Source organism: Typopeltis vanoorti, chromosome 8, assembly GCF_054136105.1.
Source record: "Typopeltis vanoorti isolate ZY-2024b chromosome 8, IOZ_Tvanoo_1.0, whole genome shotgun sequence".
In the NCBI taxonomy this organism is placed as follows: Eukaryota; Metazoa; Arthropoda; class Arachnida; order Uropygi; family Thelyphonidae; genus Typopeltis; species Typopeltis vanoorti.
The window spans coordinates 130,200,739-130,225,900 of NC_143556.1; the positions used below are offsets into that span (position 1 = coordinate 130,200,739).

The window sequence follows — 25,162 nt, forward strand, 5'->3', positions numbered from 1 at the left end:
TTTCAGCTTGGCAATGAACGATATCGCGCGATCACGCGATGCGTATTCTCACCAAACGGCCGATCACGCGTGGACGTCGTTAACTAAATAAAAAAATAAAAAAAAGTTGGCCACCACACGAAATTCCAATTTTCAGCTTGGCAATGAAAGTGTTAACTTGATGTTGAAATGCAAGTGTAAAAAAAAAAAAAAAAAACTCCACTTTTCAATATCAGGTGGCGCCTTGTGTTAGCGTAACAACATTTCCTTGCTTATGTTTTAGTATAATTATTGATATTTCTACGTGCTGCGTTTACGACCGTGAAGACTTGACAGTTCCTTAGTTTGTATGTTTTGCTGTGCGAAAATGTTGCCTTTTTCGAAAATGAGATCGGTCTATAAAGAAATATCCGGCAGTCAAGTTCCTAGATACGTAATGGAAGATTATGTAAGTAAAGCTGTATCGGAAGCTACACTACTTGTTTAAACAGGTCTTTCATTATTTTGACGGATCTTGTACTTTATTTTGACTTGGCATCTCCTGGTAACGCAAATTGGGTTTTGTTTGTTTTGCCTCTTTTCGATTCTTACATATTAGGCATGACAGGCGAGTGCACTATTATTATTATTATTATTATTTATTTATTTATTTTTTTAATTTAATTTATTCAAGTATAAATGAAATGCGTGACATTTCAACATATGAAAAGCAAACCTCCAGAACATTAGTATGATGGGAGGACTGTTTTACAGATTTACCATGTTGGGTTAAGCAGATAGCAAAAGACGATAAAGATGAGATTTCTTATTTCAGTTGTCAATTTCTTATTTTTGTATCTAAATTATTATAGGAGGTAACACACAAAAATACGATTACAAATGTCACAAATGATATCAAACACTGATACCAAGAATCAAAGAATACCACACACCTATGGTCTGCAGATTTTGGAAATTAACAAAACCTTTACAAGTCACTGAAACCAAAGTATCACACTTCGGGAAACAAAATGAAAACAGTGACACTAATAACAAAATAAGAAAAAGTCATTACCAGAAACAGATAGATACCACCAACATACTACCAAACACCACACTAGTAGAACTCAAGAGTTAATGTGACCTTTTAAAGTCATTAAAATTAACATACCATCTGATATGAAACATCAAAAACCCCTACAGACAGAGCAAACACACTGCAGGGGAGGGGGTGGGAACAAAAAAATAAAAACATTTCTTAATTATTGGAGACCAGTATTCATATATCAATATGAATTAATATTAATATTAATTCATATATATTAATACCATATTATTAATGATGGTTTGTATACTGAGCATTACCACTATAGAGATGATGCAGGACATATAAGGAACTTTTTCGAAATGCAAGGAATAGAGAAGACTGGAAGATCCTGCTCAAGGGAAGACCCAACCCATCTTAGATGGAAGAGAAGAAGTATTATTATTATTATTATTAAGGGCAACTCCAAGTAGTCGACAGACTCATCGAGGGAGGCCCTAACATCATGTCAAGAACAACTATTTGACATTCACACATTATCTATCATACCTTGCCTTGAACCCATTCACAGTCCTAGCATCCACAACAGACTCTGGCAGCTTATTCCACTCACCACTCTCCAAGTAAAAAACCTAGCTCTAACACCCTTGTCAGCCACGCTCTTGCCCAGCTTCCATGCATGGCCCCTAGTCCTCCGACCACCAGTCCTATTTTCAAAAGTATCTTCTGGATTAATCTTATAGAAACCCTTAGGTAATTTGAATGTTAATTCATATCACCCCTCTTCTGCCATCGATCAATTTCTGTAACCCACAAATCTTCAACCTATTCTCATAAGGTTCATTCCACAGACCTGCTATCATCTTGGTCACTCGTCTCTGGATCCCCTCCACTTCCTCCCCATCACAAAGAAACCCTGGTGCCCATAACTGGGCACAGTTGTCCAGATGGGGTCTTATCAAGGCTCGATACAGAGGAACAACAACTTGTGTGTCTCTGCATGTTAAAGTATTTTTTCACAAGCCAAGTGATTTGATGAGCTGATTTAGCCACATTTGCAATGTGCCCCATAAACTTCAATTCCCTATCCACCAGCACTCCCAAATCCCTGGCCTCATCAATCCCCTGGAGTACGGTTCCACCAATGCGATATACTGCTGCTATTCTTTTCACCCAAAAGTGCATAACCTTATACTTTACCACATTAAATTGACATCCATTTTTCCTAGCCCAGTCCTCCAAACTATCCAAATCATCCTGTAAAATTTTGACATCCTGTGCACTCACAATTGCTCTACCCAACTTTGCATCATCAGCAAACAAGCGAACGCTTCCTCTCAGATCTTTACCTATATCATTGATGAACAAATTGAAAAGCAGTGGTCCAAGAACAGAGCCCTGCGGTACACCACCAGTCACAAGCCGTCTTTTAGACTCCACTCCTGTATAAACCACTCTGGTATCTCTCCATCAACCACCCTCCTATCCATCTCACCAACCCTATATCTATCCCCATCTGCTCCAGTTTACTGATTAGGGTTCCATGTGGTATCCTGTTAAATGCCTTGGCAAAGTCCAGTAGAATCGCTGTAAACCCATTACCCTTATCAGTTCAGCCGTCACTGTGTTATAAAACGTGAGCAAGTTACTGAGGCATGATCTACCCTTCACAAAACCATGTTGTCCCCCATACAATATCCCATTTTCATCTATCCAATCCTGTATTCTTTCCTTGACTAATTTCTCTAAGACCTTGACAATGATTCCTGATATGCTAATCAGTTGGTAATTTACAACAGCAGTCTTGGAACCACCTTTATGCGGTGGAACTATTTTCCCCTCTTTTCCCCTATACCATCCAATCCCACAGATGTATTGACATTGAGGTTTTGCAATAGACTACTCACCTCCACTTCATTCACCACATATCCCGTATAACCTACTGGTTCATTCATTTCTGCAATGTCACCACCTGGATGATATATTCTTGCAAAGTGCTCACTCAGTAACTCAACTATATCAACTGATTCAGTTTCCTCCCTACCATCGGCATTCTTTAAAATCATTCTGCCATTTACATTTTTCCTTTTACTTGCAACATATCGAAAAAACTGTTTAGGATTCTCTTTAGCCTGCATGGCTAATGTTCTTTTATAATCCGTTTTTGCTTTTCTTACCACACTTGTTACCCTTCTGTCCTGCGCTTTATACTGTTCATGTGCCTGCTGGTCACCTTTCTCCTTAAATTCCCACCATAGTTGTCTCTTTTTTTGCAGCTCAAGCTTAATGGTGTTATTCATCCATTTAACCCCTACTTGATTTATTTTTCGGACTCTAGGTATACAGTCAGCCATTGCTTCATGCAAACACTTCTTAACTGCCTCCCATGCACTATCGACTTCTAGTCCTTGTAGTTGTACATGCCATGGCACTGATCCAATCAAATTCCTAAGCTTATCATACTTTCCAGCCCGATAATTCCACATGTACCCTGTCTTATAGTGTATACTGAGCATTACCACTATAGAGCTTTTATAGAACCAGAAAGGTTGATAAACAAGCTAAACGAAACCTGTAAAACATATGACATAACAATTCTCTTCTGGTTCCCATCTGCCATACGGCCAGGGGAGAGTAGCTATATGCCTCCATTCTAGGGAGAGATGATTATGAGCAAGGTGGTTTCCCGTTGCCTTCCTTGCCGTAAGTATTTATGACTGTAACCTGTGTGTTCACGGGGCCGGTTTGCCTGCTTGCAGGATGAAAAACCCCAGATAAACTGGCGGGAAAAACCCTGCTGCCCACGCCCAAGACCGGCTAACTTGGCTATGGCTGAGGAAGATCCTTAAGCTCCTCACGTCGTGGACGGGAATCGAACCTAGGACACTCCTTCCCCAGGCATATGGTTGCGAAGCGCAAAGCCACTAGGCTAACCGCACGGACTAAATATACAAAAAAACAAAAGTGATGAAAATAGGGAGGAATAGAACTACCATCTCAGCCATCCTAAATATAGAACAAATAGAATAAGTTGGCAACTTCATATATCTTGGATCAAAACTAACGGAAACAATAGATGAACTCAAAACAATCAAACACAGAATAGGCGACAGAAAATCTGGAAAACAAACAAGATATCTAAGCAAGCCAAAATCAAATTATATGAATCAAAAGTTATACCAACAGTCATCTATAGAGCAGAAGCGTGGACAGTTAAGAAATGAGAGGAGAAAAAACTGCTGGCATTTGAAATGAAATGCTTAAGAAAAATAAATAGAACAAGTTGGATAGAAAAGAAAACAAACAGTACAGTCAGACAAGAATTATTGTATAAAAAGACAATAATAGAAAAAATTAGAAAACATCAACTGAGATGGTTTGGCCACACTGTACACATGGATGCAGACAAACTTCCTAATGTCCTAATCAGTACTTTTTCAACTGATAAAAGATGACCTGGAAGACCAAGAATTACCTGGCTGAAATTAATAAAGAACATTTTGGGATGCAGAAAGGAACATTTTTGAACAGCGAGGAATAGAGAAGACTGGAAGATCCTGCTCAAGGGAAGACTGAACCCATCGTGGATGGAAGAGAAGAAAAAGTATACTGAGCATTACTACTATAGAGCTTATGTGTGTGTGTGTGAGATTTTTGATTTTTATGGCACAAAGACATCAAAGGTCATGCTATGCCAGGACACAGGTTATAGCAGTACGTGTGTTGTGGCTTTAAGTGCTGTGAAGAATTCATGTTGGAGATTTAATGGAATATTATCAGCACTGAGCAAGGATTAAAAATAATTTTAATGCTTCCAATATTTCGTCTCATTCACAGAAACATCTTTAGGGATCACCAGAAAGTCCTATCTGGTGCGCCCTCTATGTGCGTTTGCAGGTGGCCTAGGATGTAATGAGGGATATCTGATAATTAATGTTTCCCAAATTTTGGGAAGTTTTATGCAACCGTATTTGTTTAAATTAGGTTGATTCCCGAGTTCAGATGCAGATTCAAAGAACAGTCTTTCATTTTTGAATTTGCTATGGTGGAGCATGTTAGTTTTTTTACAGGAGATTTTGTGGGTTGTATCCAAAACATGGTCTGCAAGGCCAGATTGACTATTATGATTGCAGATGTATGACTTGTATTCTAATCGGATGGTTGCTGATCTGCCTGTCTGTCTGAAGTAAGCCAGTTTACAGGAACAAGGTACTCTATATACTCCAGGCACTGAGAGAGGAGGGAGTTGATCTTTTGTGGAACGGATAAGGGTAGCAAGTATATGGTGGGGCTTAAAAGCTATATGGAGGTTGTACTTTTTTAAAGATCTGGCTATTTTGTTTGATGTGCCACGGATGTAAGGTTTGGTGATGGTATTTCTGAAGTCATTCTGAAAAGATGGTCGGGAAATGGGGAAGGACTTGATTATTTTCTTAATTCTGTATTCAATCAATTAATATAATCATTAAAGTAATGATTAAATTAATAATGAGTAATCATTAAATTAATGTAATCATTAAAATAATCAATTAATGTAATCATTAATTCTGTGATTACAGAATTAAGAAAATAATCAAGTCCTTCCCCATTCCCTGACCATCTCTTCAGAATGACTTCAGAAATACCATCACCATATCTTACATCCATGGCACATCAGAAAAAATAGCCAGATGGTTAAAAAGTACAAACTCCATACAGCTTTTAAGCTTCACCGTAAACTTGCTACTCTTATCCGTTACACCAAAGATCAGCTCCCTCCTCTCTCACTGCCTGGAGACATATAGTACCTTGTTCCTGTAAACTGGCTTACTTCGGACAGACAGAGGCAGATCAGCAACCATCCAATTAGAACACAAGTCATACATCTGCAATCACGATTATGGTCAATCTGGCCTTGCAGACCAGTTTTGGATACAACCCACAGGATCTCCCAGAAAAAAACCACCATGCTCCACCATAGTAAATTCAAAAAAGAAAGACCGTTCTTCGAATCTGCATCTGCACTAAGGAATCAACCTACTTTAAACAAATACAGTTGCATAAAACTTCCCATAATTTGGGAAACATTAATCATCAGAGATCCCTTTTACATCCTAGGCCACCTGCAAATGCCCATAGAGGACGCACCCCCTAAATAGGACATTAGTTTCACTCACTGTTGTATTGTATTTGTGTGTATGTTGTTACAAAAATTTTTTTGTAATCCCTGAAGATGTCTCTGTGACTGAGACGAAATAAATATTGGAAGCATTAAAATTATTTTTAATCCTTTCTCAGTGCTGATAATATTCCATTAAACCTCCAACATGAGTTACAGCAGTATATATGGTAAATGGTTAGTAGGACAATCACAAACATCCATGCCCCTGGCAGGATTCAAACCTGCAGCCTCTTGGCTGGAGAGTGGATATGCTAACCACTCAGCCAACCATGCTGGCAATGTGTGTGTGTGTGTGTAAAATTAAATGAAACATGCCAAGGAATTATATTCTTGTTTAATCTTTTATTCAAGTGTAAGCAAACAAAGTTTGCATACGACACCTTCACGACTGGGCTACTTGTGTGTACGGGGGAAGAGTGGACTGAAAAGTTCTGATAAACACAGAGAACAAAAATGATATTAAAGCAACTGATATAACCACAAGAAAGAACATATCTTAAAACCGTTTAATCCCCATGTTTCATCAAATTATAATAATTTGTTCTTTTCTTTTAGGATATATAAGAAGATATGTCAGAGGTTTTGAAGAAATTAGAAGACACAGGTGTAGGCATCGTGAAATTTTTTGTGCTATAAGGAAAGTCCGCAACTAAGATTCACCGAACGTTTTGAGATTTTAGTGGTCTGTGCCCCAGCATATCCAACAGTTGCCAAATGGGTGGTCAGTTTTAAAACTGGGCATCCTGAAACAACAGATGGCCTTAGGTCAAGAAGACCTTCCACAGTGATTACACCTGAAAACATTGATGTTTTTGGCTCATGGCATGCTTGATGATAGATGAATACCAGCTAAAGACTCTGGGTATATCTAGCGAACGAGTTGATATTATCCATCAACATCCTCCATTGTCTTTTGGGATATGGATGGCATAATCCTTATGTATCTCAAAAAAAAGTGAAACTGTCACATCAGCAGTTTATTCAACAGCTCTGAAGGAATTGAAAGTGGTTCTGAAGGATTAATGCCATGGAGAAACTGTGCAGAGGTGTGTTGCTTTTTCAGGACAGTGCACCTGTTCACGCTACTCATAAAACCCAACAGACAATGCACAAGTTGGGCTTTCAATGTCTGCCTCACACATCCTATTTCTAGACCTGGCCCCATCACTTGAAAGGAACAAAATTTACCACAAATGAAGTCATAACTGCAGCTGAGGACTGGTTTGTATAACAAGGGAAATACTTCCCCCCCCCCTCAGAGGATTGTAAATGATTCATCAGCCTTGTAATAAGTGTATAACACTTCGTGAGGAATGTGTAGAATAATGTGTAAGTTACATGGCTCTACCTCAATTCCTTCATGGTGATTATCACAACTTTTCAGCACACCCTCCTAAGGCTAGTGATTTTACAGTAATTTCCTTAGTATCCCATGATGCAAAACATGCATCCTTTTGGTGTGTTTATATCAGGGGCGTATATTCAGGGTGTGCTAGATGTGTGGTGCATACCCACGGAATAGCACTATCACGGATATTATATTTTTGCATTTATTCCTGTTAATTACTCCCTTAATTGTTTCCTGGCTTTGCGTGATTCCTACAATTAAACACAATACAGTAATGATTCATGAAGAAGACACTTTTCGATGTGTAAACATTGCATCACATTCGCTTTAATAGCCTGGGTGTGCAGTCACAAATATGGACATCTTTGAGGCCTTTGAACAAATGTACAGATGGCACAGCAGGTCAGATTCTTAGTGTGCCAGTGGTTATAAACAACCCAGAAGATGAGGCAGGGCTTATGCTGAGACAATAACACCAGAAATCAGTGGCTGTGTTTGGTTACTGTGTCAGCCAATCCAATTGAACGTCATTTGTCAAGAGTTGCTGTTTTTGTTTTCTGAGTTTCATCTGTTTTGCATGCGTGAAGTGTGAACTGACATGTTTAGGACACCAATATAGAGACATTTTTAATACATAATTTTCTGTAAATAATTTATAACTTTTTTGCTCATATTTATAATGGGAAATAGTAGTTCACAATCTACTGAATGTTCTGTTTTCTGCCAGAGCTTTTGCAGATTGTTGTTGAAGAAGATAAGCCTTGTCCTCCTCTTCCAAATTTACTGAGCAAGCACGAAGATTCAAAATCTGAGTTCGAGACACTTCTCAATTTCACAATACAATACAGTAGAATAGTTAACTAGATGTGAAGTGCAGTCGTGACTTTTTTCTTGGCCTTGTTTATTATTCTTCAAGGAGATAGTCATTTGAATTTGGTTACAATTAACTGATAAGAAGTATTCAAAGTTATCCTGCAATTATTTGCATTGGATCAGTTAACATGAGCACTGATGCACTATGCACTCTTAAATGCTACACATACACATGCCATTGATGCCACTGGTATGTGTACATGCATAGGTGTGTAAAATTAAATTAAACATGCTAGGAAATTATATTCTTGTTTACTCTTTTATCCAAATGTAAGCAAACAAAGTTTGTACGTGATGTATCCTCATTATATTTGCTATGCTTTATTGGAAGAGTCACTACCCAGGCTGGTTTTGACCTTTATATGTATTTCATCGTCACTGTCCTTTTTTAGAGGTGTGAGTGGTTTCTGCCGTGTGTCATCCCCAGAGTAGGACCCCTGTCTTCTTTCCTACCTTTCTTCTCACATGCACTGGCTATGATAGTCTTGCTGGACATGCTGGTATCTTTATTCAACTTGGGAGCCAATTTCTGATCCATTTGAGGATGCAGCAATAAAACAGTTTTCCACAGGCTGGCTGCCAGATGGTGCACAGAACCTATCCCAGCGGCAATTCATCTGTCTGAGGCTTCCCAATCAACTGGTAATTAATCTTGCTGCTACTTACTCTGACAAGTTGTGTCTGGAGAGGGAGACCAAGTTAGTGTTAGTATGCAGAGAGCACTTTCTGAGACCACAGTTAGAATGGAGTCTGAGTAATCCCTGTGTGTGAATTATGTATAGAAGTCTCTCATCCCATCTGCATGCCCCTGCTCTTTGTTTCTTGAATCAACTAATCTTCACATGAAAATTAATCACACAAATGCTAGTTTTAACTTCAGATACCAAAAAAGCCTCTCATAAAACATAAAAAAACAAATCTAAAAATATCAAAAATACAACAAAATCATTTTAAAAAATAACAAAAATATTCTCCACCTCCAAATAAAACCAAATTTTTTTCCAATAAAAAACACTCATTATCCATTTCACTAACATTTGAGGCATTGACACAAATATGAATGATATACACCACCACTTCACTTACAGACATCGAAACCTGATCTTGTTTTCTTAATAGAATCCCAATCAGTGTCTTCCACAACCTCAGCTGAAATGCGTGATGCAAAAACGGAAATGTGCTTTTATAAAATCTGATATACCTTGCCAAAGGCTATTCATCTTAGAATCCTTGCTTTTTGACCTGCTCTGGCTCAAGATTTCATTGCCTCATTTTACAACCTTCATTTGCTGCCTTTACCACTCCCTTAATTCTGACAGTTATGCTGTCTTTTGGGCTATTTATTTCAAAAAATTGATCTTATAGAAACTAATTACCCAAATTATGAGAATTGTCTACCTCGGGACTTAACACAAACTGGCTCTCCTGCTCCGACTCCACAGATCAATCCAGAAGGAAAGCTGAATCTTTTGCCGTCAGTCAAGACTTAACACAAATAGATAACCTAAAAATCAGAATACTAGACAATCCTCATCATTCTTCCAACACTGAACTTTCTTAACTAGCCCTCCCTCTAAATACTATGGATGTTTGCTCTCCCACATGGCAACACTCACCACAATCTTATTCAAGTCTTCTTCTTTACAATACATTCTCCTTCCAAACAATCCCAGCCTCATATCCCATGGCATTCACTACAATTATGACAACTGGGATGACCTCTGGAATTTTTATGCCTCTTTTCCATGATCAGGTTACTACTTTCACTCTCCTGATACAAACATCTGCACTGATCTAATAACCACATGAAAATCATTCCCAATCCACACATGTATGTGTGTGTCTGTACCACATGAAAATCATTCTCAACCCATACGTGCGTGCGCGTGTATCTGAACCACGTGAAAAATCATTCTCAACCCATATGCACGCGTGTGTGTGTATCTGAACCACGTGAAAAATCATTCTCAACCCATATGCGCGCGTGTGTGTGTATCTGAACCATGTGAAAAATCATTCTCAACTCATACGCTTGCGCATGTGTGTGTATCTGAACCACGTGAAAAATCATTCTCAACCCATACGCGTGCGCATGTGTGTGTATCTGAACCACGTGAAAAATCATTCTCAACCCATATGCGCGTGCATCTGAACCACGTGAAAAATCATTCTCAACCCATATGCGCGTGCATCTGAACCACGTGAAAAATCATTCTCAACCCGTGTGTGTACATGCATCTGAACCATGTGAAAAATCACTCAACCCGTACGTGTGTGTGTGTGTGTGTGTGTGTGTATCTGAACCACGTGAAAATGCATTCTCAACTTATAAGTGTGTGTGTATCTGAACCATGTGAAAAACAAATTTTACACACATTGGATGCACATGTTGGAGGTGATACTTGACCTACATTTTTTTTTTGTGTGTATCTTACCCATGTAGGGTAAGATACACACAAAATTGAGGGTGATGCTTGACCTACATTTTTTGTGTATATTATTCATGCATTAAAAGTGATGCTCGACCTACATTTTTTGTATCTTAGCCATACATTGAAGGTGATGCATGATATATATATTTGTGTCTGCCACACACGTTGAAGGTGATGCTCAATGTATATATTTCTGCTGATGCACACGTTGAAGGTGATGATTAACATATATATTTCTGTCTGATGCACACATTTGAAAGCATGGTTAATGTATATATTTCTGTGTGTTTGATGCACACGTTTGAAGGTGATGATTAACGTATATATTTCTGTCTCTGATGCATGTTGGAGGTGATGCTTAACGTATATATATTTCTGTGTCTGATGCACGTTGGAGGTGATGCTTAACGTATATATATTTCTGTGTCTGATGCACGTTGGAGGTGATGCTTAACGTATATATATTTCTGTGTCTGATGCACGTTGGAGGTGATGCTTAACGTATATATATTTCTGTGTCTGATGCACGTTGGAGGTGATGCTTAACGTATATATATTTCTGTGTCTGATGCACGTTGGAGGTGATGCTTAACGTATATATATTTCTGTGTCTGATGCACGTTGGAGGTGATGCTTAACGTATATATATTTCTGTGTCTGATGCACGTTGGAGGTGATGCTTAACATATATATTTGTGTGTGTCTGATGCACACGTTTGAAGATGATGGTTAACGTATATATTTCTGTGTGTCTGATGCACACATTTGAAGATGATGGTTAACGTATATATTTCTGTATGTCTGATGCACATGTTGGAGGTGATGCTTAACATATATATTTCTGTGTGTCTAATGCACGTTGGAGATGATGCTTAACGTATTTATTTCTGTGTGCCTGATGCACATGTTGAAGGTGATGCTTAACGTATATATTTCTGTGTGTGTTGAAGATGATGCTGAATGTATGTATTTTCTCTGTTTGTCTGACGCTCAGTGTATATATTTTTGAGTCTGTGTCTGATGCACACATAAATAAAAATACAAAATTAATAACAGAAAAACTCATGTAAAAAGATTATTTAATAGTATGATTTTCGCCTGTGTGTCTCAAGCATCTTCAGTACATTTTAAGCTCAAATTAAACAATAACTGACAATTCCAAAATGCACTACCTAAGTAGCAAGTGTAAGATAACTAAAAAAGTCAATAAATTTCCTAACAAACAAACAAACAAAAAATATATATATATATATATATATACACACACACAAACAAAAAAAAGTTACGAAAGATTAGCTGAATTATAAAATACTATCTCCCATAAAGGGGATAGATGTAAACCATCAGATCTGTTTAAGTTACGTGAGTGAAGTAAAGTTTCACACGTTTCTTTCTAAAGCCGTTCCATGAGGAATCAACTTTTGTGAAGGACTCTTATCTTTTTCCAGTGAACTCTATGTCTAGTGATGGTGGAATGTTCTGCAAGTCCAGACTGTTCAGGTTCAAGGTATTGAATAAGACTGGTGTTCTTCTAGCCAAATAGAGGCAGATCTTTCTGTTTGTCCGAAATGAGATAATCCACAAGAGCAAGGAATCTGGTAAACACGTGGATAATTAAGATGTGGAAGCTTGTCCTTAGGAGAAATGAGAAAGGTGGAGATTTTTCTGAATGGTTGAAAGGCAACAGAAATATTCAGTGGTTGTAAAACTGTTGCTATATGTTGGCTTAATGCCTTGTACATAAGGGATAGGAATGTGTGTTATTTCTTCTGTGTTTGAAGAGGAAGACATATTAAAACTACTCAAAGCTCTTTTGATGAAGGAATTCTTATATCCATTAGATAGGAAGAAGTAATATATTGCAGTTCTTTCTGTAATAGATTGTCTGAAGAACAAAAGGAGTGGGCACGATGAACCAGTGTTTTAATAGTTCCTACCTTTTGACTGGGGTGATGATGAGATTCAGCATGGATATAATGGCCTGTATGAGTCTTCTTTCTGTAGACTGAGAAATGTAGGTTATCATCTGGTTGGCAAAGAATTAGAAGATCTAAAAAGGCTAACTGCTTATTTGATTCTACTTCTATGGTAAACTGGATCCTTGGATGAAGTGCATTTAACTTAGTGAGAAACTGTTGAAGTTCGACATTGACCTTTTTACAAAATATATTTAAACCAACAAATAGCATAAGACAGTTTCTAAGATCTCCTAAAGACAGTGTTCCATTTTATAAATATCCAGGTGTGTATAATATTCCTTGCACGTGCGGTCTTTCCTACATTGGACAGACTTCAAGAAGCCTGGAAATAAGACAGAAAAGCATGTCGGCGATGTTAATCACAACAGAACGATCACCTCCGGATTGGCACATCACTTTCAACTTCGAACCACACTATAGACTGGAATAACAGCTCCATGCCCTACGTAGACGAGGATTACAGACATAGAGTATTTAAAGAAGCAACAGTTGTACTACATACGGGCAGTAACCTAAACAGAAATCATTGGCCATACTGAACGATACTTGGAAAAATCTAATTAATTCCCTCAGTTCAACAGAGCTACAGTACGCGAATAATCATATTATGCGTTTACATGTAACGCGTGTTCATGATGCTTAGTAGATATGTCACGCAAACGTGTTACCTTAGCTACCTAACAGGTACTAACGGTTCTTTGTATTCTTAAACCTTTTTGCATTCACCATTTTTTGTACTGTGCAAGCCTTGAGAAAGCTAGTCGGTTTCTAGCGAAACTGGTAGGCTATTTGTACGAACAGAAGTACATTTTAAATATATGGTCAATTTAATAATAAGTCTTATATTTTGTAACATTTTATGACCAAAAACATGTACAATTTAAATTGACCTTTTTAGTTATCTTACACTAGCTACTTAAGTGACGCTTTTAGGAATTGTCAGTTATTGTTTAATTTTAGCTTAAAATGTGCTGAAGATGCCTGTGACGTATAGGCAAAAATTATACTATTAAATAATATTTTTACGTGAGTTTTTCCATTATTAATTTTGTATTTATATGTCTGCTTATGGTTTGCCATTATTAAAACTTATTGCTAGACTTTATGGTTAACAAGAGTACTCTTGTTCCCATCTACAAGGGTAAAGGGGATGCACAAGACTGTAAAAATTACAGAGGAATAAAGTTGATGTCCCACACAATGAAGATCCTAGAAAGGGTTCTTGATGGTAGATTGAGGGAGGAGGTTGAGATTGCAAAGGAACAATTTGGCTTCATGCCTGGTAAATCAACAACAGATGCTATCTTTGGGTTACGACAGATGATGGAAAAATATCGAGAGAAACAAAGGGAGCTACATCTGGTATTTATTGATCTGGAGAAAGCATACGATAGAGTGCCAAGGCAAGAAGTCTGGAGGTGTCTGAGGGAGAAGAAGGAGCCGGAGAAATATGTCAGGTTGGTGCAGGAAATGTACAGAAATGTGAAGACAAGTGTTCGGACCTGTTTGGGACAGACAGAAAGTTTTCAAGTAACAGTTGGCTTGCATCAAGGGTCAGCATTAAGTCCGTTTCTGTTTAATATTGTGATGGAGGTGGTAACAGAGGAGGTGAGAGAAGATGCACCTTGGACAATGTTGTATGCAGATGACATCTTGCTGTGTGTAGATACAAGAGAAGAAGCGGAAACTAAACTGGAAAGATGGAGAAAAGTACTGGAAGAGAGAGGTATGAGACTGAGCAGAAGTAAGACAGAGTATATGTGTTGCGCAGTGGGCGGTGGCCAGGAGACAGACCTGGAGCTGGAAGGAAATGTCATCAGGAAGGTGAGAGACTTTAGATACTTAGGTTCGACAGTGGAAGAAGATGGAGGAGGTGAGAAGGAAGTGGGATGCAGGATACAAGCAGGTTGGAGGAACTGGAGGGAGATGGCTGGAGTGTTATGTGATAAGAGGGTGCCGATCAATCTGAAAGGCAAAATTTATAGGACAGTAGTGAGGCCAGCTATGACATATGCTATAGAAACTGTGGCCCTGAGGAAAAATAACATCAGCAGGATGGAAGTAGCAGAGATGAGAATGCTTAGGTGGATGTGCAGTGTGACCAGAAAGGATCATCTGAGAAATGACTATGTCAGGGGAACAGTGAAAGTTACGAACTTAGGAGCGAAAATACAGGAGGCAAGGTTGAGATGGTTTGGTCATGTGATGAGGAGGGAGGACGAATATGTGGGAAGAAGGGTCATGCAGATGGATGTGCAAGGAAGGCGGAAGCGTGGGCGGCCAAAGAAGAGATGGAGAGAGCTGGTAGAAGAGGACTTGAAGATGAAGAACTTGGATGTGGTGACAGCCCAAGACAGGAAGGTGTGGAGGAGACTCATAACAAACAGTGACCCCACTTAAGTGGGAGAAGCTGCAGAAGAAGAAGAAGAAGAAGAAGATTGCTACACTTTATGGAGAGTCTATTTCCAAACAATCTGCTAGATACGGCAAAGTATTAATAAAGAAGGCTAAATGTATTAACAGAATAATTTTCCTAAAGCAATGTAAGATGGCTCAGGTTATTCCTACCTGTTGTAAAATAAAAGAAGTTTTTAGGTCTCCAAGAGTTCATCGGATCTATTTAAAAGCTAGTGAGTCTCTTTTGTCTTATCAGCTACATGACGCTAAGAAATCTCCAGCCTTCTTAAAGAGAGAAATTATGGACATCAAGAATGCTCTAGAATCTGTTTTAACGGCTGAAACTTTTAACACTTTATTGCACATATCTTCGGCGTCTTACCTAAAGATCTTTAATGATTCTGCAAGTTTGAATCTTTGTGGTCAACCTACCTAGATCCAGTAATGTTATTAGTGATACAGATAAAATAGTTATCAATGTTTCCAGACGTCCACTAATAGACAGCTTAAAGAGAGAAATTATGGACATCAAGAATGCTCTAGAATCTGTTTTAACGGCTGAAACTTTTAACACTTTATTGCACATATCTTCGGTGTCTTACCTAAAGATCTTTAATGATTCTGCAAGTTTGAATCTTTGTGGTCAACCTACCTAGATCCAGTAATGTTATTAGTGATACAGATAAAATAGTTATCAATGTTTCCAGACATCCACTAACAGACAATGAACGTTTTGTTTTATCAAAGGGACACGATTTTGATGTTGCGCCGAATAAGGTACCCCTGATGGATTTTTTTTCATAACATAGACAGAAGTATTTGATCCTTATCCCAAAAAAGAGCCAACAGGTTACGTTTTGAATGTGCGAAAATTCTTTTTAATGCCAAACCTCCACTTCCTAATCTTTCTTACTCTGAATTTAAAGCACTGAAATCACTTAAGAATAACAGTAATTTAATTATTACGGAAGCTGACAAGGGGAAGGCTCTAGTTATTCAAGATAGGAACATGAGAGAAAAATGTCTCTATTACTCTGCAACTATTCAACTTATAGGCTTCTTACATTGGATCCTACCGGAGTCAATTGAAGAAACTTAATTTTCTTATAGATAATGTATCTACATGGAATGAAGATCAAAAGAAAAAACTTAAAACCTTCTTTGGTCGTCCACCTAGATTGTATGGTCTTCCGAAAGTTCATAAACCAGGCATTTCGTTGAGGCCAGTTGTAGATTGCATAGGTTGTCCTACTTACAAAATTTCAAAATTTTTATCAAATCTTCTCACTTCTTCAACTAAAAGAACTGATACTTATATAAAAAATACTTTGGATTTCAAAAATAAAATTTCAGATCTTCATTTGGACATTTCGGATATCATGATCAGTTTAGATATTATTTCTTTATTTCCAAATGTTCCTTTATCTGACAGCATTGAATTACTGCAACAGGAATTTCCTTCAGACATTGTAAAAATATTTGATTTTGTAATACATTCTGGTTATTTTTCCTTTAAAAATAAGTTGTATCAACAAATTGAAGGAACAGCAATGGGTAATCCTCTTTCTCCTGCTATCTCCAACTTCTTTATGGAACATTTTGAACAACGTATCTTTGACAACATTTCTCCCAGACCTACTCATTGGTTCAGATATGTCAATGACATTTTTGCTATATGGAATGACTCTTCTGATGAACTTCAACAGTTTCTCACTAAGTTAAATGCACTTCATCCAAGGATCCAATTTACCCTAGAAGTAGAATCAAATAAGCATTTAGCCTTTTTAGAACTTCTAATTCTTCGCCAACCAGATGGTACCCTACATTCTCAGTCTACAGAAAGAAGACTCATACAGGCCATTATATCCATGCTGAATCTCATCACCATCCCAGTCAAAAGGCAGGAACTATTAAAACACTGGTTCATCGTGCCCAATCCTTTTGTTCTTCAGATGATCTATTACAGAAAGAACTGCAATAACTTCTTCCTTTCTATCTAATGGATATAAGAATTCCTTCATCAAAAGAGCTTTGAGTAGTTTTAATGCCTTCCTCTTCAAACACAGAAGAAATAACGGACATTCCTATCCCTTATGTACAAGGCATTAAGTGAACATATAGCAAAAGTTTTACAACCATTGAATATTTTTGTTGCCTTTCAGCCATTCAGAAAAATCTCCACCTTTCTCATTTCTCCTAAGGACAAGCTTCCACATCTTAATTATCCACGTGTTTACCAGATTCCTTGCTCTTGTGGATTATCTCATTTCGGACAAAGAGGAAGATCTGCCTCTATTTGGCTAGAAGAACACCAGTCTTATTCAATACCTTGAACCTGAACAGTCTGGACTTGCAGAACATGCCACCATCACTAGACATAGAGTTCATTGGAAAAAGACAAGAGTCCTTCACAAAAGTCGATTCCTCATGGAACGGCTTTAGAAAGAAACGTGTGAAACTTTACTTCACTCGTGTAACTTAAACAGATCTGATGGTTTATGTCTATCCCCTTTATGGGAGATGGTACTTTATAATTCAGCTAATCTTTCCTAACTTTTTTTTGTGTATGTGTGCGTGTATATATATATATATATATATATATATATATATTTTTTTTTTTTTGTTTGTTTGTTAGGAAATTTATTGACCTTTTTAGTTATCTTACACTAGCTACTTAGGTGGTGCTTTTTGGAATTGTCAGTTATTGTTTAATTTGAGCTTAAAATGTACTGAAGATGCCTGTGACACAAAGTTATACTATTAAATAATCTTTTTATGTGAGTTTTTCCATTATTAATTTTGTATTTATTTGTCTGCTCACGATTTGCCATTAGTAAAACTTACTGATGCACACATCGAAGGTGATGCTCAATGTATATACAGTCATTCCTCGACTTATATCAATGTTCCGTTCCATCTGGCAGGAAGTAAGTCAATACATTAAATTAACAGAGTTATAGGGGTTAGGGATATAATCAGTATGCTACTGTCATTTTAATTTTTAAACCTTATAAAACTGTACTGTGCATTATTGCTATGATAAAACAGGAGAATAATCACCCAAAGCTTCCTCCACAATTACATCCTCATTACCTTTTCTATGTGAAGGACCAGGCTGCAGCTCTTCTGGTGTAACCTTTGTTTTTTTGATGAAAATGTCCAATGTGCTTTGCTTATACCTCTTTTTCTTTTCATCATAAATTTGTTTATAGTAAACAAACACATCATGTGCATCGTGAATTTCTGCTGATAAGTGGTGTTCGACATTGGAGTCTGTGTCTTCAGCCATTTTTGGGAACATCGCTAACTGAAAAGAATTCTGCAAGACTCTTCACTGTAAATTGTTTAACTACCTCTTGTTTCTCTTTTCCATCTTCATTTTCTCATTCGTCCTCTTCTGCAACATGTTCCTCTGGTTTGACCAATTCTTTGTGGTCAACTCTTCAGGGCACTTTCTGTGAATTGAACTCTGTCATCATCATTCACTATGAGATTCAGAGATTAAAAAGGTCTTCATTTTTTTTCAAAACTTCCAAAATTGTACACAAATCTTTTTAATGTGTTTTCCATGTGTCATTCATACACTGAGTGGTCACTTCGTTCCAATCCACAACAATATTTTTAATAGCATGATAAATATTGCAATTCTTTCCAGAATTGCATGAGGATCTAATAATTTCCTTCAATGGCAAAAATTGCTCGTGAAAAAGTGCTCCGTAGGTAATAAGACTTAAACACTGAAAGAACTCCCTGATACAGCAGTTGGATCAATGTTCTGTATAGATTTAGTGTTTGGAGGGAGAAAAATGACCTTGAACTTGGGATGTTCACCAATGTAAGATGGTTGACTGGAGCATTATCTGGAATCAATAAAATTTTAAATTCTTCATTTTCTTTCACACAATAGCTTTCCATTTCATTCACCTAACAGTTGATTAAGCATCCCAAACGATTTTTGAGTCATCCACAACTTCTTGTTGCTCCAATTATGAACGGGAAGAGTATGCTGCCTAATATTTTTGAAGACTCGTGGATTATTACTGTGCAATATCACAAATGGTTTCAGTTTATATCCAGCCACATTACCCCCTAACAGAGTTGTAATATGGTCTTTAAGAGTTTTGAAACCAGGCATAGATTTTATCTTTTTGTGGATGAATGTCTATTCGGACATTTTTTCCTTATTAAATATTTGCTGTGGCAAATAATTTTCCCCGTAATCATTTTATCCATTTTCTCCACAAACTCCTTGACAGGCTTCTCATCAACACTTGCACATTCTCCTTATATTTTCACATTATGCAGCTCAAAACTCTGCTTGAATCTCATGAATCAAGCATTGAATGTCTAGTCGTAATCAGGCCCTGCTTTCTCCTTCAACATGTTGAAGAGACTTTGTGTCTTAGTCGTTGTGGTCATAGTGCTAAGGGGTATGTGCGGTTTTGGTTCAGGTACTCTATCCATAATGCAAGTAGCTTTTCTATATCACCGAAAGGACCTTGTTGTTGCTTGGTCACTATCGTCATTTTAATGGAAGCAGATCCTTTCGCAGCCTCTACGATTTCGACCTCTCTCTGTATCTCACCTACACATTGAAGGTGATACTTCACCTATGGGTTTGTGTCACACCTACATGTTGAAGGTGATACTTCACCTATGGGTTTGTGTGTGTGTGTGTGTGTGTCGCACCTACATGTTGAAGGTGATACTTCACCTATGGGTTTATGTGTGTGTGTGTCGCACCTACACGTTGAAGGTGATACTTCACCTATGGGTTTGTGTGTGTGTGTCGCACCTACACGTCGAAGGTGATACTTCACCTATGGGTTTGTGTGTGTGTCACACTTACACATAGAATGTGATACTCAATCTGTGCATGTGTATTGTACCTACACATTGAAGGCGATGCTCAATCTGTGTGTCTCTGGATATCACCTACACGTTGAAGGCGATACTCGATTTGTGTGTGTCTGGATATCACACCTACACGTTGACGGCAATGCTTGATCTGTGTGTCTGTGAATATCGCACCTACACGTTGAAGGTGATGCTTGATCTGTGTGTCTGTGAATATCGCACCTACACGTTGAAGGTGATGCTTGATCTGTGTGTCTGTGAATATCGCACCTACACGTTGAAGGCGATGCTCGATCTGTGATCCTGCGAATATCACACCCACATGATGAAGGCGATGCTCGATCTGACAGTCCGTGTATATCGCACCTACTGTTAGATCCTGAATGGAGGATTCTCTAAGAAGTTGTTCATTCAGAATCTAACATGAAAATTCTAACTAATTTAAGATAATACCTGCACACCAGCAGAAAGTAAGAAAGACCTGGTTTGTTTATAAGAGAATGTGTATTAATATGTGAATTGTATTAGAAATATTTTTAGTCAAAAAAACGGAAAACTAAACTAGAGAATTATGTCAGATTAACGATTCTATCTAAAAGAAATATTAGATTAAATTTGTGTCCTATTAAGCTATCTCAAATAACGTAAATCACCAGACAGGTAATGAGTAACAGTGCAAAGGTCGCGTCTGAAACGCACGTATCGGTCGTAACGCTGGAGGCTACAGCATATGCGGAAAATAATGTAAGCATGCTTTCCTCGAAGACAGCACCTAACAGCAATAGGGAGAGTAAGGATCATCGGGCATTAAAACTAAGGAGAGTAAGGATCATCGGACATTAAAACTAAGGGTCATGCAAAAAAAAGGATACAGCAAAAAGAGGGTGCTAGAACACAGAATATAAGGCAATGCACGCCATATTGCAAGGTTTTTCGTTTTGTTTCGGATTTCATCTCGGATTCTTGATCAGTGGTCGGAGAAAGGACGAGGCAGGGTTCTGTGATGTCGGACAGTGGCCGTTTTCCTGATTATGCTGAAGAAGATTCCACGCAGAGCCGTATGCGAATCATCGGCTTATGCAGAATCGTGCCAGTCGCTGGATGTCTCATCGGAAAGGAGCGGAGATAGCCCTCAGTTGTGGAAGAAACTAGTTAGAGTCCGGCAACAGTAGAAAGGATGGCGTAGCCAAAAGCCAGGTGCCGAGATAGCCGATCGAAGGATGACCAGAACAACACGTGGTAGTTAATAGACCTTTGGAAAGAACTGGGTAATGTAGAGCTCTTTGTTATTTGTTACGGAAGTGATAGAAGATAGCAATGTGTGTTTGATTAAGTAATGTGGACAATCCTTAGAAAACTTTGATAAGATTTCGTATTTGAGACAGCAAATTCTGTTGGACAAGGAATTGTCAGGAACGAATCTAATTGTATGTGACTGAAGAAATAAGTGTATTTTGTTTAGTAGATAACCTTAACTGAGATAGCAACAAGTTGTGTAATATGTACTTTATGAATAGCATGCATGAGAGGATCTTAATTTAGTGTGATATTGTCATTGCTTTCCATTGTTTTGTATCATTAATACTTTGATCTATCCAAGTGAATTTGATAACTTTAGAATTGTTTAACTAACTTAGGATGAGATTTAGAAGTTTTAGTATTTTGATTCAATTTAGTTGTAATTGTCATTTAGTTCCAATAAACATGTTTTATTGCATATGCCTGAGTCATGCCTGAATTCGAGATATCAAATTACCACTTATAAAATTAGAAACATAGCATGAGAAATTTTAGATATATATGTTTAAGTAATAGATCATTGGTCATGACTGCAAAGTATCGATATCTATTTAAATGTGTGTTAGAGTGTATGCCAATGAATCTAGGAACAATTTCCCTGAACTTGAATAAATTCCTGTTATAGGATACTGGCTGGTGCAGTATAAATACAAATCTGAAAAGGAAATATCCCTAGGTAGAATCTAGTTAGGCTACACACAAGAAAAGATAATAGAGGTTAAAGAAATATATAAATTATAAAGAGAGAGAACCCCTCCAGACGTAACAATGGCAACGCAGTCGACAGGATGTGATTAGGGCCCCTAAAAATTTAATTGAATAGATCCCAAATTACTGTAAGTTGGTCTTGAACTCTCATCAGGCAGTTATTGGAATTGAAAAATTTCAGAAAAGGTTAAATTTAATTGATTGTAAGCTGATAGCAGGTATGTCTCTTCCGGCAAGCTCTGAGTTGGATGATTCGGAATTTTTCTGAATAATCAACCCTCAGCAAGTATTTCCACAAGTTCTCAGGGGAAGAGACAGATGACGTAATCACATTTTTCAGCTTTGTAGAACTAAGAAGGATTGGCAGATGGTCTGAATTCCAACTTATTGTGCTGCTATGCAGGAAGTTGGTAGGGAAGGTCAAAACTTGTTTTCAATCATCGCAATCCTGAAAGAAACTTGTGATTATGGTAAATTTAGAGAGATCCTAATCTCACAATTCTCCAGAGTGAACAATGTAGGGCAGAATCTCTGGAAGCTGCAGAAGATGGTACAAGGGGGATAGGGAGAAGGTGTCTGATTTCTACAACAGAGTACTTACTCTCTCAAATACCTTTGACGTCCCCAGTGAAGACAAACATCACTTAGACTGGGCCATCTTCCAACATTTCAGGATAGGTTTGAAGTAGGAGTTGAGAGAGACAGCATTTGGAAAGGACATATCCAACTTAGCAGAATGCTACAAGGCTGTAACAGAACGAGAACAGTTGCTAGGAGACATCAGTCTTGCAGCTGCTTCAGGGTTTGTCAAGGTAATCAAGGAGGAGAAAGATAATAGTAATGACCTAGGTACTGCGAAAGGATATAAAGAAATAGGTGAGCAGCAGAAAGCACAAAAATAGAGTGAGAAGTGTAGAGCTGAGTCAATTTGTCAGATGACAACAAGCATTCCCGATCAAAACGAGATCCGTTCCATAATTAAGCAGGAGGTTGAAAGACTACAACAGCCTGTTATGGAACATCTCGATGCGGTGCCTAACCGACTACAGTCAGGCTCTATGGAAATAGACTGCATCATAAAAATTCTTCCACAATAAAACAATTAAAGAAGATGTATAAAACAATCAAAAATGCAACCAATAAATATTAAAAAACCACCAACGTTAATTCTTACCAAAAAATGTTTAGCAATATAAACGGCGTGCACCACCTACAATCACCTAAACAAGAATTACTATTAACAGAACCCCAGGTGGCAGCATCAGCAGCCACTGTTCACTTAAACTGCCCAAACTTTACATACTTCTGCCACAAGGGCAGCAATTGTGCATTTATCAGAACTGACATCTCATGTCAGAGAATTTTGTTGAATTTTAGGTTTGGCAGAGGATCCTACTTAGCTAAATGCCATTCTGTGGTCTGCCTTCTTCCCTCTACAACTGGATTGTTTAGCTTTCTAATTGCGAGTAATGGTGAATGGTTTCCTGTCTTCAGATTTCCCTGCCAGTGCAGAAGTTACCTCAGTGTTTTGTACTTTGATCCACTCTTTTCTTACAAATCACTGGTTAGAATCCTCAAAATCAACTATGACCATCTTTCCCTATATTTCAATGAAGTAAGGACTGTCTTGTAGACTTCAATGGCATCAAACTCAGTTATGTCTGAGTTTGATGCCATTGAATTGATCTTGCATTCCTTCCTCTACATTGAGTAATAACCAAGATATATAAACCGAGACACTATTTCTTTACAGCTGCTAACTCTGTACAAATCCCAAATCCTTCCTTCCAACTAGGGAATATTGCTCACCCATTCAAGGTGGGACACTGAAATTCTCTCTAAGATTGCTCAATTCTATCCAGAAGAGGATATACTTGTTCTATAGATACTTTCATGAAGAGTGCTCCTCTGAATTGGCCACTGTTATTCTTCCAGTTTCCTCCAAAATCATAAGAACAAGAGCAGCTGCTAACTAGCACCCATTTACAGTCAAGCTTGAAACTTATTATTAAACAGGTATCTAAATCAAAAGACTCATGCGACATTATTCACACAATACTTCTCCTTAAACTCATTCACTGTCAGGGTGCTTATAACTGCCTCTGGCAATCCATTACACTCATTCACCACTCTCCAAGCAACGAAGCTTGCTCCCCCCCCCTCTCTCTCTCTATTACTAACCACCATCTTATACAACTTCCAGGAATGACTCTTTGTTCTCTTCCTGCTCATCATATATTGAAAAATTTCTTTTGTGTCAGTCTATGATGATGTTAATTTTTTGATCATACTTTTCATATACTTTTTATCATATTCCTTCTCCTCCACCTGTCCAACCAAATTCTACAGCCCATAAACCTTCAGTCTATCCTCATAGGGAGCATTCTACAGCCCTGTTATCTGCTTGGTCACTCATCTGTGAAACCCTTCTACAACCTCCTGATTCCCAGGAAACCAAGTAGTCAAGATATGACCAAACAAGTCATATCTTGTTTGGTCATATCTTGACTTGTATATCTTTTATGACCTTATAAAGAGGGTTAATGATGACTTTCAGCCACCCTTCCTCTATCCATGCTGCTGACCTCATATCCATTTCCATTTGCTCCAGCGTATGTATTTATTTCCATCTGGTATTCTGTCAGATGCCTTTTGCAAAGTTCAGCAGTATTGTATTGTAAATATTTTCTTTATCCCAATCCTTGGTTATGCTATAGAGTTTTTTTCAATTGATTATACTATAAATTAAAGATTACAAGAAATTATATCTTTTTGTAATCCTTGATCCAAGTGTAAACAAACAATGTTTACACGTGAAGTATCTTCACAACTGGGCCACTTGTACATAGAGGCTAATGACTTCACATCAGTTGCCTTATTCCATAATGCAATGCACATATCCTTACAGACATGTATAATACTATGCATTATAGGAAGGGCCACTACCCAGACCTGTTTCAACTTTTATTGAGAGCTCATCAGTGGAAACCAAACTCAGAAGTCATTTATTTCCCAAATACAAGTAGTCAAAAGGTGTCTCACCTTATTAACATACTCTGGATTCGAGATAGATGTTGAAAGTTTTTTCATATTTTTTTCATATAA

General features: G+C 37.8%; 1 protein-coding gene across 1 annotated transcript in view; it reads left to right on the forward strand.

The window, feature by feature from the left end:
• Nucleotides 1-228: 228 nt before the first annotated feature.
• LOC150104352 (ferry endosomal RAB5 effector complex subunit 4-like) overlaps nucleotides 229-25,162 on the forward strand; it is a 267,536-nt gene continuing 242,602 nt past the window's right edge. The window contains exon 1 of the mRNA XM_090396938.1: nucleotides 229-427. Within this exon, the coding sequence (XP_090253064.1) occupies nucleotides 329-427 (99 nt within the window). The 5' untranslated portion in view covers nucleotides 229-328. The remainder of the gene's footprint in view (nucleotides 428-25,162) is intronic.